The sequence below is a fragment of the Drosophila virilis genome, chromosome 3, assembly GCF_030788295.1.
Source record: "Drosophila virilis strain 15010-1051.87 chromosome 3, Dvir_AGI_RSII-ME, whole genome shotgun sequence".
Taxonomy (NCBI): Eukaryota; Metazoa; Arthropoda; class Insecta; order Diptera; family Drosophilidae; genus Drosophila; species Drosophila virilis.
The window spans coordinates 15603597-15618982 of record NC_091545.1 but is presented as its reverse complement, the minus strand read 5'-3'; the positions used below and the strand labels follow the sequence as shown (position 1 = coordinate 15618982).

At 48.0% G+C, this 15386-nt stretch overlaps 6 protein-coding genes across 6 annotated transcripts; 3 read left to right on the top strand and 3 right to left on the bottom strand.

The window, feature by feature from the left end:
- Window positions 1-24: 24 nt before the first annotated feature.
- On the bottom strand, window positions 25-1261 carry FRG1 (FSHD region gene 1). The gene is made up of 5 exons (XM_002047563.4): window positions 1120-1261; window positions 871-1059; window positions 616-814; window positions 348-547; window positions 25-286 (listed from the first exon to the last, which is right to left on the bottom strand). Exons 1-5 carry the CDS (start codon window positions 1176-1178, stop codon window positions 139-141), a joined length of 795 nt encoding a protein of 264 aa, XP_002047599.1. The 5' UTR covers window positions 1179-1261; the 3' UTR covers window positions 25-138.
- On the bottom strand, window positions 1120-6250 carry Pex23 (peroxin 23). The gene is made up of 5 exons (XM_032435195.2): window positions 5013-6250; window positions 3570-4951; window positions 3242-3505; window positions 1896-3174; window positions 1120-1834 (listed from the first exon to the last, which is right to left on the bottom strand). Exons 1-5 carry the CDS (start codon window positions 6096-6098, stop codon window positions 1796-1798), a joined length of 4050 nt encoding a protein of 1349 aa, XP_032291086.1. The 5' UTR covers window positions 6099-6250; the 3' UTR covers window positions 1120-1795.
- A 251-nt stretch (window positions 6251-6501) lies between these two features.
- On the top strand, window positions 6502-7350 carry Grx1 (Glutaredoxin 1). The gene is made up of 4 exons (XM_002047561.4): window positions 6502-6622; window positions 6730-6955; window positions 7021-7125; window positions 7194-7350. Exons 1-4 carry the CDS (start codon window positions 6600-6602, stop codon window positions 7287-7289), a joined length of 450 nt encoding a protein of 149 aa, XP_002047597.2. The 5' UTR covers window positions 6502-6599; the 3' UTR covers window positions 7290-7350.
- A 241-nt stretch (window positions 7351-7591) lies between these two features.
- Window positions 7592-8275, top strand: Blos3 (Biogenesis of lysosome-related organelles complex 1, subunit 3). The gene is made up of 3 exons (XM_002047560.4): window positions 7592-7727; window positions 7782-7905; window positions 7971-8275. Exons 1-3 carry the CDS (start codon window positions 7596-7598, stop codon window positions 8210-8212), a joined length of 498 nt encoding a protein of 165 aa, XP_002047596.2. The 5' UTR covers window positions 7592-7595; the 3' UTR covers window positions 8213-8275.
- On the bottom strand, window positions 8231-9873 carry Rad9 (cell cycle checkpoint control protein Rad9). The gene is made up of 4 exons (XM_002047559.4): window positions 9764-9873; window positions 9478-9704; window positions 9267-9418; window positions 8231-9205 (listed from the first exon to the last, which is right to left on the bottom strand). The coding sequence occupies exons 1-4, from the start codon at window positions 9795-9797 to the stop codon at window positions 8272-8274; spliced, it is 1347 nt and encodes a 448-aa protein (XP_002047595.1). The 5' UTR covers window positions 9798-9873; the 3' UTR covers window positions 8231-8271.
- Window positions 9874-10113: 240 nt separating this feature from the next.
- Uggt (UDP-glucose-glycoprotein glucosyltransferase) lies at window positions 10114-15293 on the top strand. Its single transcript, XM_002047558.4, has 2 exons — window positions 10114-10548; window positions 10664-15293. Exons 1-2 carry the CDS (start codon window positions 10302-10304, stop codon window positions 15085-15087), a joined length of 4671 nt encoding a protein of 1556 aa, XP_002047594.1. The 5' UTR covers window positions 10114-10301; the 3' UTR covers window positions 15088-15293.
- The last annotated feature ends 93 nt before the right edge of the window (window positions 15294-15386 follow it).

The following is a 15386-nucleotide window of genomic DNA, read 5'->3' as shown; positions in this document are numbered from 1 at the left end:
ATCACAATATAAACAACACACAACTTGAACTTTTAAATCACTCGAAGTATGACTATTCTAATTATTAAAATCATATGGAAAAGAAAAACATACTTTGCTCGGATCTGTCTTTCCGCCTGTTTCATAAATTTGTACGCTTTATTTGCAATATCGATCTGCTTTCATCTTACTTCGTCTGTCGAGCAGAGTTTCATGTAGCAGTCCTTGGGCCTTAGCTTCCTCCAGCTCCTTCACATCGTTCTTGCTAATACGCATCTTTTTGTCCTGGAACTTTTGAAACTTTTTGCTGCAAAAGAACTCACTTAATATGCGGAATTCAATGAAGCCAAATCTAATGCTACACTTACACATAGTTTTTCTCAACTTCGCCCAGATCGCCTTTTTCCTCTTTTGGCTGTTCGTCGACAACCACATCCCTGGCTGCATTGGTGCGCACGCGGCAAATTTCTAGGGGTCCCACTTTCTTGTGCAGGGCCACACAAGCGTCGTCCTCCGGATCGATGGACATAAAGTGACCTGTTTCTGAGAGTAGCGCCATTTGATTGTCCTAAACGATGAATTAAACAAGCAAATGGTTAATTTATAAACATTTGATCAATGGTTTTGTGGGCATACCTCGAAGACGGGCTCCCACTGTTCCATGCTGCCAACAGCCTCTGAGCGTCCCGTAACCATGCCGTCCTTTTCAATTTTCAGATATTTGCCGTAGCCCGATTTGAAGGAGACCTTGCGATCGTTGATGGGAAACGCCGTAAATATTTCCTCCGGGTCGGGGCCTTCACCTGGATTGTGAGGCGCGCCCAAAGTAAACAATCTAAGAACAAATTTCGGTTAGTGTCGATATGCATTTAAGTCTAATTTCTAATTTACCCATTGTCCAGGGCTTTCAAATAGCAGCGTTCGCCAAATTCAATGGCCACGGAGCCAACAATGCTCGCTGCTGTTGTCGCTGTCCACCAACCAGCGTGTTGGATCGCATCCTCATCCGTCACCGTCTTGCTACGTTTGGCTGTCTCGTCATGTTTATGTTCCTTTTCCTTCTTGCGCTTTTTACTTTTTCTACAAAAAAAAAAAGTGGTTAGAATATACTCGTGTTTGGTTTTTTTTTCATATGCTCACTTGTGTTTTTCTCCCTTAAGAACCAACTTTTTTATGCGCACACTATCATAGTCGGACATTCTTTACTTATTGTCATGGGTTTACTTAAAATACATTTATAAACTTTTCTTCGCTGTTGATTCTCAAGTGGAGTTGTTTTTCGTTTTAAGCAACACTAGCACTTATGCCTTTTTTACAGAGTTGAATTGATTACAATATCGAAGTACGATTAAGGTATAATTGTTATCGATACATCATTATTTCAAATTAATTTTTCGATACAAGCGCGAATTCAGCTTTGATTTAAATATTACCACCAAAGTAAACATATTACACGTTATAGGTATTTAATATATATAAGACAATTCAGAAAAATAAATATATAAATATGCTGCATCAAGCGAAATGGCTGTAGGCTTAATGATAAATTATAGTTAATAAAACAACAGACTTCTGGAAATAAATACACTCAATACAATTAAGCTGATGTATAAGCTTTTCATATTATAATGAAAAAAGGAAGTAGACTGCAGTCAAGTTAGTTTGACTTTACTATACTCTGCACACAGTTTTCCAGCAGCTGAAGTTTTGCCTGCTGAATCGTCACTGTTCGTCTTAAAGTTTAAGGTATATGCGTTCTATATACCCATTCCGTGTGCAGAGTATACATATAAATACTGAAAACGGAATGTGATGGTTACATATAGCCCTCCAGGGATAACTGTTGCCACTGGCCCTGTAATAAATGTACAAATTCAATAAGGCTGTTGCAAAATGCAATGTTTTTGGAGACGTACCGCAATGCCCAAGTTCCAACCAGCACCGGCAGGATTCTCGCTGGTTATGCCGCATCGACGGCAAATGATGCCGTTGAGGGAAATGGCCCACACTTCTTTGCCCACAGATACGGATCGAAAACCGCAGTGTGCTTCTGTGTGTGGCGGCACATTGGCAGCATTTGGAAGAAATTGCCAATGTGATCCCTCGGGAAATGTACGTGTTACCTCCTTACGCACTGCCAGCCTTTGCTGATTGTCCAACGCCCAAATACCAGCGCGGCCCACACTGATGGCCTTGAAGGTAATTCCAGACGGTGCCTCCACCTGCTGCCAAGCGTCACCGCAGGGATTCATCTTATTGATGCCATAGCGAAAGAAGATCATACCATTGCGGGCAACCGCCCAGACCTGACCTGTGGGTCCCACACTGATGCCAATCAACGGCTGGTCGCTCACAATGTGCTCCCAGGTGTCGCCGCGTGGATTCATTGTGGATACGCCATGCCTAATTAACACATCGCCATTTGAGGCAACGGCCCAAGCGGCTACGGGCATATCCTCGACATTTAATGCCCCGTCGACATCACTGTCCAGCACTTGCAATGCGGCATCGAGTATCTTTGAATGGCTGAGCTCCTGCCAAGGACCACTGCTGGTGAGGCGGCATTTTTTCATCCAACGTCGCCGCCGAACACAATCCGTCAGTTTCTTCTGTGCATGATAACTGGCCGGGAAGTCGATTGCATACTGCCAGCCTTCCTTGTCCGCACCGCCGGGTATGTTGTAGTCGATGGCCCAATCCGATATCCATTCGCAGTGTGTGGACAGCAGCTTGGTGTGCTCCTTGCTGCGTTTTTGTCGCCCGCTTGCATCACTCCACATGTGCCGATCTGTGGGCAAACTCTTGGCAGTGAAGCCGCTGATGGGGTTCCAGCGCTGATTCTCATACACATAGTAGGTGTGCGTGTCAATCATGGCGTTTATTTTGCCCGAGCCTTCCAGGCCCTTCAGGAACATGCCGCCCCAGCCACCGTTGTACACCCAAGCCGTATTATCACAGGATATACCCCAGACGACATCGACGCCGCTGTTATACACCCGCTTCAAATGACCGCCCATTTGGCGCCAGTGCATCTGTTGCATTGAGACAATTAGCGAGGGCGACCGATACTCGACATTAAACAGCTTGACACGCCCACTCACATAGAGGCACGTGACGGCCGCCGGATCTGTCCGATATTTGTAATCTGTGTAGAGCGCATTGTTCACAATAATCTGATATTGATTCTGAAGTGCCCTGTTCGAGTGTTTCCAATAAGCATTAATTATTATAGCTAAAAAGACTGATAAGTATGTTAACCTACCTGATTTTTACCGTGAAGCTCGCACCAGGCGCAAATACCATACGATCGTTACGTATTTCCTCGAGCCACTCCGAGTCTATCATGGAGTTCAGCACAATTGTGCGCTCATTGAAGCGCGGATTCAAATGCATCGCAATTACCCGAAACTTTTCCACACGATGCGGCATCGCTTTAATATTCGAATGGCACTGCAAATCAAAGCGAATCTGATCGGCATCATCATAGACACAGCCCGAGATTTCCAGCTCGCTGCCGCAGGGCATCCTAAAAGAGATTTCAAGCAAAGTATAATTATGCAGCAACCTTTACAATAGCTAAAAAGACTTACCCATTATAGAGGGTGTTGTAGTAGGGTGTCTCGCACGTGGACACATCCATTCGCTCTACATAATGAGCTTGTCCATTGGAGGTTTTCTGCAGCTGTTGTGCCTTCATGTTGGCGGCGTCGAAGACAAATACATCACCCAGTTCGCTGGTCAGCCAAATCGCATTGCTTGCCGGCTTGCCCATTAGCATATTGATTTGGCTGCACACCGAGGACAGGTGCGATAGCCAATCCTCCATGTCCGCATCACTGGTGAATTGCAGTTTGACCGGGCTGCAATTGACGCGCAAGTGCATCGCATGTATTGCCAGACGCGGGGCACCTGGCTCGCTGCAGCACTGCACGCACGTGATGTCGGAGAGTGCGAATTGTATTTTGGTTGCGGCACCATCGGGGCTGAGCACGGTGAAGGTGCCGGAGTCGTTCTCTGTGCTGTCGCCACAATTGCCGCTGACCCACTCCAGCTCGATGACGCAGTCGTCGTACTCGCCAGCTGGATGCTGGTAACGAGCATCCGCCGTTTTAATCCAAGATGTGAGCTCGACTGCCTTTTCGTAATGTGTTTCCTGCTGCAGCTTGGCGATGGAATGCTGGCGCTGCTTCAGTTTCTCGAGTATATCGTTGCGCCAATTGGGATTCGCATCGGCGCCACCATCATTGTGATGCTCGTTAAACCAGTTGGGAATGTTGTTGGCATCCACAGTGACGGCGCCCGTGGTCACACAGCTCCACATGACCGCACACTCAGTCCAAAATTGCGAGCCGTTGTGATCGTCGTCTTCGCCAAGGAACGCATCGGAGCCATGCGCTGATTCCGACTCAAAGACAGCCGAATCACTCTCCGGATGAGCTTCGGTGCCAACAACAGATCCAACACTACGCACCGGCGACCAGGCACGCGGATTTTTTAGCTGCGTCTCAAATTTGCCGCTGATCTCTGCAACCTCAGCGGCCGGCGCACTGGAGGCGTGTGCCAAGGGTTCGCGTAATGCTGTGGCCCGATGCTTTTGACGCTCGTTCAGATTGAGACTGCCAATGGTGGGCGGTGAGTCAGCGTTCAGCTTCCAGCGTTCATTTTTCAAACGACTGTTCAGCCCGTTGTTCGAGGAGCCGTTGCTGTGCGTGGTAACGGTTTCGATGACTGCACACGTTTCCACTACGCCCTTTTCCTTCTCCTTTGAGTAGAGATTGGAGAAGCTTTGATGCTTGGAGCCGGGCGTCGAGCTGCTGCCGCCACTTTTGCGTGAAACTATTGACAAGGAACTGGAGGAGCGACTGATTTGCATTGGGCATTGGATCTTCATCCATTTTTTGCCGGTGGGATCGGCGGCGCTAACGCCAGATCGGTAGTAAATAGCGCGGTCTGCAGCGCCAATCGCGAACACCTGTTGATTATCAATGAAAATGTTATCAAATTGTTAATATAGGTAAATAAAATGTTTTTACCTGATCGTTGGGTGCCACAGAGATCATCGAGAGATTTCCAACCATTTCCACCCAGCCTCTGCCTATGGCGGCATCCTCGCTGATGCCCGCTGCATCCCCCTTAATGCCACGTCGAAACCAGGCATGGTTATCGTTTGTAATACACCAGACCGCATCTGTGCCCACCGAAATCTGTACAATGCGCAGACCACGTGGCGTGTCCGTCGGTGCACTCGTGGCAACTGGTGACTTCACGTCCAACCACCCCTCGCCCGATAGATTATCGCGTGTTATGCCCGTACGCACAATGACACGCCCATTGTAGAGCACCGCCCAGACAAGACCCGTTGGTCCTACGCTTATCTGTGCCAGTTCGCTGCCGGTGGGTGTGTTAATGGCAGTCCAGCGTAAGCCCTCCGGTGCGAAGGCTGTGACTCCAGTACGAAACATGGCGCGTCCATGTGCAGTTATGGCCCAGACACAAAGCGTGCCGGCTCTAGCATTGGGTACATGTGTACCGCCTATGGCCACGTCGATGAAGGGCTCCTGTGTGGGGTCCTTGTGCAGGGGTGCGACTGCGCACCAGCTGTTAAGGGCGGCATATCGGCGAAAACGGATCCATTTTCGCCTGCGCACATACGAATTCCATGACTTTTTCGCTGAATACGTGGCTGGGAAATCTAGTGCGTACATCCAGCCATCTTCGGCCAGCTGTTGACCGTCCAGCTCGAGGTCCAGATGCCAATCACCGTCCCACTGCCAGGCCATGGAGGGCAGACGTATCTTGTCCACGCTTCTCTCAATGCTACCATCAGCATTTGAGTACTTATAACGGTCGGTGGGCAGCAGCGTTTTCGCAAATCCCTCGATGGGCAGCCAGCGCTCATTCTCGTAAGACTCCTCCTTGACGCGTATGGGCACATCAAGTCCATGAACATGAACGTACACCTGCCGATCCCCGCCAATGGCCCACATATAATTTGGCACTGCGCTGATTTTCTTGAACTCCAGACCGAGATACGGAAACTCGCGCCATCCACTTGAGCTAGTGGACAGCGTATGCACGCGTCCCTCGCTGCTAGTAGCGAACAAAAGACTGCTGGGCATGGCTGATTTGCGTTTTTAACTAAAGTTCTTCAGCAACAGTCGCCCTTTGTATTCCATTGTGACACTCATTTAGAAAAAAAATTGATTTTCCGTTCAAGAAGATTCAAAGTTGCCACATTTTGCGCGAATAGGATCAGCTGGATGATAAAGCTGAGTGGCAGCGCTGTCCACTAGAAATAAACTAAATGTTATGGGTATTCCTATTAAATGATATTAATATAACACCTATACCATGGACATCTAAATTGTGAAACTGCTTATACTTCCGTTGCAACATAAGTTACAAAATATTCGACAATTTGGACTGCAGAAGCTGAGCGGCTTTATCAAGTTATTGAACAGCAGCGATGTATTTAAAGAGGGATGCCAGACTATTACAGGATTGCTTTGAAAATAAACTTGTAAAATATTTATGTGGTGTGGCTCAAATTTGGAACTATAAAATATTACGAATTGAGATAGAGTGTATTTAAATGCCAATAATATTAATATATATTAATTATGTCCTCTGCTATATGTAAATCGTAAGTTATGCATCTCTGAATTATCTGGCAACTACATGCGATTGACATGTAGAAATGCGTTGTTATTACAAAGTTATTCATATTAACCTCTGACGCCAAATTTATAGTTTTCGTAGCAACCGTTATAAATCCATCAATAGGCTACACTTCCGGGCCTCATCAACAGCATCGAAAAAGTTTCCCTTTCCGTTCTTGGATTTTTCCAGCAAACCTAAAAAAGCTGTGGTAAACATGGACTCCGCTGAAGCTCAGTTTGTTCGTGATACAATTGCCAAAAATAAGGTTGCAATATTTAGCAAAACTTATTGTCCCTATTGCACAATGGCCAAGGAGGTAAGGATAACAGGCGGTCGTTTAGTATATGCTCTTATATTTATTTTTTTTTTACAAATTTTCAGCCATTCCGAAAACTGAAGGTTAATGCAATGATAGTAGAGCTGGATGGACGGAAAGATGGCAATGAAATTCAATCTGTACTGGGCGAGATGACTGGTGCCCGCACGGCAAGTCCATAAATGAATCATAATTTTATTTGTTTCTAATCGTTATGTTCAACATTTGCCCTCCACAGGTGCCTCGCGTGTTTATAAATGGCAAATTTGTGGGTGGCGGCACGGACATTAAGCGAATGTACGAACTGGGAACTCTGCAGAAATTCTTCGAATAATCCTGTTTTAGTTTACAAATTTTAAACATAAATAAAAAATGTAGTGCAAATTTTTCAATTATGTCTAAAAAATATGTTATTTCTTATGCGCGCAGTCTGTTGATAAGTAAGCTTAGTCAGCATTTTCTATAAATTTGTGTTGATGAGTAAGCTTGGTAAAAATAAACGTAAAAACTCATTCATAAATTTCAAAAAGAAGTTAATGTTGTAAAAAGTTATGGTATAAAATAAAGGAAAATTAGTTGGGGTAAAAGAAATCTGCCGATTGTCCACAAATACAATCGATATTTTTATCGGCTTGCCGATATGTCAATCGATTTATGGACACAATACGGTAAAGTTGACAATTCGATTGCAACAAATAATATAAACAAAACTATGGCAGATTTAGTGCGTGGCGAAGCGTCTGAATCGGATGAGGAGCAGGAGAAACAGAAGGCATTTACATTTGACAGATAAAATATAGAAATTGTTATAACAAAGTCGTTGCAGATATACGCAGCAGAAGTTTCTGGCGAGGCAACCGAGGAAGAAGACGAAGACATCTACGAGCAGCCAAGCAGCGCCAGTGCAACCGCCTCAATATATCGCAATAATCTGCTGCAACGCAAACTGAGTACGTGCCACCAATATGGTGTTCTGACAGATTTGTTTCTTATCCTTTCATTCATTCAACTTCAGTCGAGAATAACATTGAGATTTGGAAAGCACTTACTCTCTTCACGCGCAACTTTGTGGTGAACGCCTCGAAGCAGCTGCTAACCGCAGATCAAATGCTCATCAAATCCCAGGTCTCCTTGCAATCAGCTCACACCGCGCTGCAGCAGGCACAAAAAAATACCGCACAGCTTCAGATCCGCGTTGCGTCGGCGTTAACGAGCAGCTTTTTGCCCGTTATCCATCTAAAGGAGGCAAGGAACTAAGGCAGTATTGCAAACGCATACGTTTGTACAGCCTTTTATTAATAAACGAACAAACTAGGCTAATCCTCTGTATCCGAATTGGGCGCATACACTTGACTATTGGGCGATGGCTCGCGCGGCACGTAAGTGTTTTGGAAACAGCGCGAGAATATTGTGCGTACTCTTTGTTCGCGTTCCCGCTCCGGGGACTGCGGTATACTTTCATCCTCCTCATCGTCGTTATGCTCCATTTGTGATGGAATTAGTGTTGGCGGCGCATCCTCTGTATTGTAGAAGCATACTTCTGTGCTGCCAGGCGGCGGTATCTGGCTTGCTTCCATAGCATCTGACACTGCAAGCAGTAGCGCCTCCTCGTCGGCTTCTTCTTCAACCAGATCCACGGTATCACCATCGGCCAGCAGTCGCGCGGGTTGCACCGAAGGTGCCTCGGATGGCCGTTCTGGTCGATGCTCGCGAAACTGAAACAGCGCCGTGTCTACATCCGAGAGAGTTGTATCTTCGGCCAATCGGCGTTTCTGCTGTACATCTTGTCCAGGTCCACTGCTCTTTCGCTTTTGCGCTACATTGGTAGAATTACACATGCTAATCTCGCGCGGACGGTAATCCTCCGAGAAGCTAACATCATCGGGAGATAGAGTTGATAAAATCAGCAAGCATTCAATTTCGCGGTGTTTCTTAATCTTAACAAAGAATGGACTGCCCGCATCTTCAAACTCCAGCGTCAATTGTGCATTCAGTGCTTCAGCAAAAAGAAGAAAGGCGCGAAATTCCTTGATGCAAAATGTAATGACTGCACCCTCGGCTACCTGGTAATGGTCGAATTCGCTTGGCTTCAGTTTTAGTTGAGATCGCATGAACTTGTCATTGACACGAGCTCCTTCTATGTAGTTCTTGGCCGACAGACTGTCTGGAGTAGCCTCGAGTGTTAGTTCTTCTTCGGAAGAATTGAAGCTATTTGAAATTTCCATGAGTAACTTATGATCGCCCCGTATGCTATAATAATATATGTATATGATATGACTACAAAATAGTAGGTAGTAAAAAATGACTTTACATGTTAGAGCTCCGATCTGTAGGAACATCCGACGTAATATTTAGTTCATCCACAATGGCAATGAGCGCTTGCTTCGTGGTCTCCAGCTTGCAGCGCAGATTGACTTGGAACTTAGTCCGATTACACACGATGCTCAGCTCGCAGTGCTCAACCTGTAAAAGCAGCATTCCATTGGCACTAGTAGACATTAAATCTCTGCTCATCAACTTACCTGTTTCATATTGCGAAATACACCAAGGCATGGCTTCATGGCTATTTTACAACAGCAATCGCCACTGGGCGGCAGTTGAAATGTATCAAACATGCAGCGGTGGAAGCATATGCTGGCCACAGCGGATTGTGTGGGATTGATGGAGCGCATACGAAGTCCATGTATATCTGCTTCAATGAATAACTCTTTGCCCACTTTGGACAGCGATTGTATGGCTTTGGCAACAACTAGTTGAATATTGTGAGTTATATTAATATAATAACATAAACAATTACGTTTTACTTACTGCGTGCATTGCCCCCCTCCAGTGTGCACTTCATTCCTTCTTCGCAATTTGGGCGCGCATTAGTTTATAAACAATGCAGTAGGATCAGCTGATGTGACTAACAGGCTGGCAACTTTGTACTAAGTATACAGATTTGGTCACTCTGGAGAATTTTAGCTTAATCGCAAAATATGCTGCTCAACCCGTGTTAACTGATTAAATTAATTATTTAATTAAACTAATATGATTTTCTCAAACCACATAAGCTTAAATCTACCAATAAGATATTCGCATTTGGTTCTGATAATCAATATAAGGGGAACTAATCAAGAAGCTAAAATACCAAATGGTTCAGAACAGAACCACACAAGGTGGCAACGCTTTTTCGGCCGGCAAAACGCCACATCAGTTTTCGCCTTAAATTTAATTAACAAATAGTGGAGTACAAAAGCTAAAGTGAAATAATATTGCAACTAGTGCTATTTGATTCCACAATAACTTGTTATTAGTGCGTCATGTGCACGTAACAAAAAAAGTTATAAATATACGCACAACTAAAATGTTACGTCTTGTGTGTGTTTTGTTGCTGACGGCGGGGACGTTGACGATATTGTCGCCTGCTTCCGTCTCGGTGGAGGCTGCGGAGTCCAGTCAAAGTTATCCAATTACCACTTTAATTAATGCCAAATGGACGCAAACGCCACTATATTTAGAAATTGCCGAGTACTTAGCAGATGAGCAGGCAGGTCTTTTCTGGGACTACGTGCAGGCTGTCACAACATTGGACACGGCGCTCAACGATTACGGTAGGTGGTCTATGTGTAAACAGTTAAGTGTCCAGACCAAACAAGAAAAGTATTGCAAAATGCATTAAGTACTCTAAATACTGCTTAGTCCTAACGTTATAGTGTACCCTTGCAGATACGGAGTCAAAACAGTACAATGCCGCCTTGCAACTAGTACGTTCGCATTTGAGTGTGCCACAGCTGCCACTCCTGAAACTGGTCGTCTCCATGCACAGCTTGACCCCGCGCATACAGACGCACTTTCAACTGGCCGACGAGCTGCGAGCCGCGGGCGCCTGCCAGGGAGCAATATACGCACAAGTGGGCACAGAGCTCGCCTGCACATATGCGGAGCTGGAGCAAAAACTGAAGCTACCGCATGCTGCAAGCAGCTTGGATGCAGAGGTTGGCAGCTACAGTTTCGATCATGTGTATCCCGGCAGTGAGAATAATACGCGTACCGTGGTGCTCTATGGAGATCTGGGCAGTGCCGCATTTCGGCCATATCACAAGCTGCTGGAAAAGGCGGCGAATGCGGGCAAAGTGCGTTATCTGTTACGCCATCAGCTGGCCGAGCGAAGTGGACGGCCCGTGCGCTTGTCCGGCTACGGCGTAGAGTTACATTTAAAGTCCACCGAGTACAAGAGTCAGGATGATGCACCCAAGCCGGAGGCTGGCAACGGCAGCACTGCCGAAGCTGAAGAATCAACTAACGAAACGGATGTTCAGGGCTTTGACTTCAAGCTGCTAAAATCCAAGCATCCAACGCTCAAGCGTGCCTTGGATCAGCTGCGACAGCGTCTGCTGCAGGGCAACGACGAGATTGCTCAGCTCAAAGCATGGGAGTTCCAGGATTTGGGTCTACAGGCAGCCGCAGCCATAGCCGAGATACAGGGTGATGAGGCGCTGCAGTTACTCCAGTATACGGCGCATAATTTCCCCATGCTGGCGCGCACTCTGCTCGCCCACAAAGTGTCCGACGAACTGCGCGCTGAGATTAAGCACAATTCTGAATCGCTGGGACGCAGCTTGAACGTGGCACCGCCCGACGGCGCTTTGTTTATTAATGGCTTGTTCTTCGATGCGGACACCATGGACCTGTACACAGTTGTGGAGACGCTGCGCTCCGAGATACGCGTACTGGAGAGCCTGCATGGCAATAATGTGCACGGCCGCTTGGCCAGCGCATTGCTAGCCCTGGATTTGAATAGCGCCAACAAGCGCGAGTTTGCGATCGATATCAGGGATACAGCGGTCCAGTGGATCAATGATATTGAACAGGATGCACAGTACAGACGCTGGCCGCCATCGGTTATGGATCTGCTGCGTCCCACATTTCCCGGTATGTTGCGCAACATACGCAAGAATGTGTTTAACCTGGTGCTGGTTGTGGATCCACTGCAGCCGGAGGCGCGCAGCGTCATCAAATTGGCTGAATCCTTTGTTATACACCAGGCGCCGATACGCCTAGGTCTGGTCTTTGATGCTAGGGCTGAGGAGGATGCAACGGCTGCTGATTATGTGGCCATTGCGTGTGCCTTTAACTATGTGAGCCAGCAGAAGGATGCACGCGCCGCGCTCAGCTTTCTCACGGACATTTATGCGGCAGTGGGCGAGACCGAAACCGTCACCAAGCAGCACATTGTCAAGCAGCTCACCAAGGAATTCAGCTCTCTGAGCAGCACAAAGGCCAAGGAATTGCTCGGCGAAGAATCCGATTACGATTACGGACGGCAACTGGCCACCGAATTTGTGCAACGCTTGGGCTTTGGCGCAGTGCGTCAGCCGCAGGCGCTACTCAACGGCGCACCAATGCCGAGCAATATCATCAGTGCGGACAGTGACTTCGAGGAGGCGATTTTCACGGAAATCATGAGTCAGACAACGGCGCTGCAGAAGTCCGTTTACCGCGGCGAACTGACCGACAACGATGAGATGATCAACTACCTGATGAATCAGCCGCATGTGATGCCGCGTCTCAACCAGCGCATACTTAGCCAGGAGGATGTCAAGTACTTGGACATCAATGGCATGCCCGCCAAGCAGCTCGGCAATGCTGCAGCGCTGAATAAGCTCTCCAATCGCGACATGACCGCCACGCTGATGGCAAATCTGAAATACTTTGGCGGCAAGCAGAGCACCGAGCGCATTGGACGCGCCTCGCTGCAGTTCCTTACAATTTGGGTCTTTGCCGATCTGGAGACGCCCGAAGGCTGCGAGCTGCTCACTCACGCCCTGGACTATGTGCGTGGCAGTGAGAGCGTGCGTCTTGCATTCATTCCCAACACGGAGGGTGTGAGCGATAAGCGCAGTCTTAATCGTTTGGCCTGGGCGGCAATGCACTCGCTGGAGCCCGCGAAGGCAACGGACCAGGTGCTCAAATGGCTGCGTCAAAAGAAGCAGCGCATCGAGGATATACCCAAACAGATGGAGGATATACTGGGAAGCACGGAACTGCATCTGAAGATGCTGCGCGTCTATGCACAGCGCGTGCTGGGACTGTCCAAGTCACAGCGTCTGGTGATTGGCAACGGTCGGCTCTACGGTCCGCTCGGCGCCGCCGAGAGCTTCGATAGTGCCGACTTTGCGCTGCTGGCGAGATACAGCGACTTGCAGTACGGCGACAAGGTGCGCGAGGTGCTCAAGGAATCCGCTACCGAGGTGGACAGCGACTTTAACAGCGACACGCTGCTCAAGCTCTATGCCAGCCTGCTGCCCCGACAGACCAAGACGCGCTTCAAGCTGCCCAGCGATCTGAAGACGGACCACTCGGTGGTCAAGCTGCCTGCCAAGCAGCAGACGCAGCCCCACTTTGACATTGTCGCCGTGCTGGATCCCGCCTCGAGAGCGGCACAGAAACTCACCCCGATTCTAATATTATTGCGGCAAACACTCAACTGCCAGCTCCATTTGTATCTGACTCCTGTGGCGCAGCACAGCGATATGCCTGTCAAGAATTTCTACCGCTATGTGATCGAATCTGAGGTGCAGTTCGAGGCGAACGGTGCACGCGCCGAGGGTCCGCTGGCGAAGTTCAGTGGCTTGCCCGCCAATCCGCTGCTAACACAGCAGCTGCAGGTGCCAGAGAACTGGCTGGTGGAGGCGGTCCGCGCTGTCTACGATCTGGATAACATTAAGCTGCACGACATTGGTGGTCCTGTGCACAGTGAATTCGGCTTGGAGTATCTGCTGCTGGAGGGTCATTGCTTTGATGCGGCCAGCGGTGCGCCGCCGCGGGGCTTGCAGCTGGTGCTGGGCACAAAATCGCAACCCGCGCTGGTGGACACCATTGTGATGGCCAATTTGGGCTACTTCCAGTTGAAGGCAAATCCTGGCGCTTGGACATTGCGTCTGCGCGACGGCAAATCCACAGATATTTATGCCATTAGCCATGCGGAGGGGCCCAACACGCTGCACCAGCAACAGACGGGCGCCGTCCAGGTGCTGATTACCTCGCTGCGTTCGCACGTCACCAAGCTGCGCGTATCCAAGCGGCCAGGCATGCAACATGCAGAGCTCCTCTCCGATGATACGGCGCCCTCGCAGTCGGGCATTTGGAATAGCATTGCAAGCAGCTTTGGCGGAAACAGCGGCACGCCTGGCACGGATGAGGATACAGAAACCATTAACATATTCTCTGTGGCATCGGGACATTTGTACGAGCGTCTGTTGCGCATCATGATGGTATCCCTGCTGAAGCACACCAAGTCGCCGGTGAAGTTCTGGTTCCTCAAGAACTATTTGTCGCCACAATTCACGGACTTTCTGCCGCACATGGCGAAGGAGTATAATTTCCAATACGAGTTGGTGCAATACAAATGGCCACGTTGGCTGCACCAGCAGACGGAGAAACAGCGCACCATTTGGGGCTATAAGATACTCTTCCTGGATGTGCTCTTTCCGCTCAACGTGCGCAAGATTATATTCGTGGATGCGGACGCAATTGTGCGCACCGACATTAAGGAGCTCTACGATTTGAATTTGGGCGGCGCGCCCTATGCATACACACCCTTCTGTGATTCGCGTAAGGAAATGGAGGGCTTTCGGTTTTGGAAGCAGGGCTATTGGCGCAGCCATCTGATGGGCAGGCGCTATCATATCTCTGCATTGTATGTGGTGGACTTGAAGCGTTTCCGCAAGATCGCGGCCGGTGATCGACTGCGTGGACAGTATCAGGCACTCAGTCAGGATCCAAATAGTTTGTCCAATCTGGATCAGGATTTGCCCAACAATATGATACATCAGGTGGCCATCAAATCGCTGCCGGACGAGTGGCTGTGGTGTCAGACCTGGTGCAGTGATAGCTCCTTCAAGAGCGCCAAGGTAATCGATCTGTGCAACAATCCGCAGACCAAGGAAGCCAAACTGACGGCAGCTCAGCGCATTGTGCCCGAGTGGAAGGATTACGATGCGGAGCTGAAGGCACTATTGGCACGCATCGAGGATCACGAGAATCACAATATCGGCAGCAACAAGGATAATACTGAAGATGACGAGGAGGAGCATGTGGTCGTCATCACAGAACCGCCGCCACCCGAGTACGTGCACGGCGAGCTGTGATCGCTGTCAACCTTTTGTTTAGTAAATTTAAGACTAATGTCCCTTATACTTGGTAAATACTGAATTAGCTAAGCTTAATACCAATCTAGCAGGCAACAACAGACAAATTAATTAGCAATTAAAATTGAAAAAAAAAAACAGTGGAAGCGAAAAGCTCCAAGTCTAAAAAGATTTTGCATTCCAAGAGCTTCTCGCCACGATTCGAACTCGATAAATATATAATAAATAAATGTACTGAATGCAAGAAGCTATGTACGTCATATTTGTTCGATTTAATAAAAACTGTACGAACCATTTTT

Coding starts and splice junctions, on each gene's coding strand:
- FRG1 (XM_002047563.4), bottom strand. CDS start 1,178: ATGTCCGACTATGATAGTGTGCGCATAAAAAAGTTGGTTCTTAAGGGA. Junction 815..870: donor TTGAAAGCCCTGGACAATGG/GTAAATTAGAAA, acceptor ATTTGTTCTTAG/ATTGTTTACTTTGGGCGCGC. Junction 287..347: donor GAAGTTGAGAAAAACTATGT/GTAAGTGTAGCA, acceptor GTTCTTTTGCAG/CAAAAAGTTTCAAAAGTTCC.
- Pex23 (XM_032435195.2), bottom strand. CDS start 6,098: ATGCCCAGCAGTCTTTTGTTCGCTACTAGCAGCGAGGGACGCGTGCAT. Junction 3,506..3,569: donor TACAACACCCTCTATAATGG/GTAAGTCTTTTT, acceptor AATCTCTTTTAG/GATGCCCTGCGGCAGCGAGC. Junction 1,835..1,895: donor GTTGGAACTTGGGCATTGCG/GTACGTCTCCAA, acceptor CATTTATTACAG/GGCCAGTGGCAACAGTTATC.
- Grx1 (XM_002047561.4), top strand. CDS start 6,600: ATGTCCTCTGCTATATGTAAATC. Junction 6,623..6,729: donor TCCTCTGCTATATGTAAATC/GTAAGTTATGCA, acceptor CCAAATTTATAG/TTTTCGTAGCAACCGTTATA. Junction 7,126..7,193: donor AGATGACTGGTGCCCGCACG/GCAAGTCCATAA, acceptor TGCCCTCCACAG/GTGCCTCGCGTGTTTATAAA.
- Blos3 (XM_002047560.4), top strand. CDS start 7,596: ATGTCAATCGATTTATGGACACAATACGGTAAAGTTGACAATTCGATT. Junction 7,728..7,781: donor AGGAGCAGGAGAAACAGAAG/GCATTTACATTT, acceptor AAGTCGTTGCAG/ATATACGCAGCAGAAGTTTC. Junction 7,906..7,970: donor TCTGCTGCAACGCAAACTGA/GTACGTGCCACC, acceptor ATTCAACTTCAG/TCGAGAATAACATTGAGATT.
- Rad9 (XM_002047559.4), bottom strand. CDS start 9,797: ATGAAGTGCACACTGGAGGGGGGCAATGCACGCA. Junction 9,705..9,763: donor GGAGGGGGGCAATGCACGCA/GTAAGTAAAACG, acceptor ATATTCAACTAG/TTGTTGCCAAAGCCATACAA. Junction 9,419..9,477: donor TATTTCGCAATATGAAACAG/GTAAGTTGATGA, acceptor CTGCTTTTACAG/GTTGAGCACTGCGAGCTGAG.
- Uggt (XM_002047558.4), top strand. CDS start 10,302: ATGTTACGTCTTGTGTGTGTTTTGTTGCTGACGGCGGGGACGTTGACG. Junction 10,549..10,663: donor CACGGCGCTCAACGATTACG/GTAGGTGGTCTA, acceptor GTACCCTTGCAG/ATACGGAGTCAAAACAGTAC.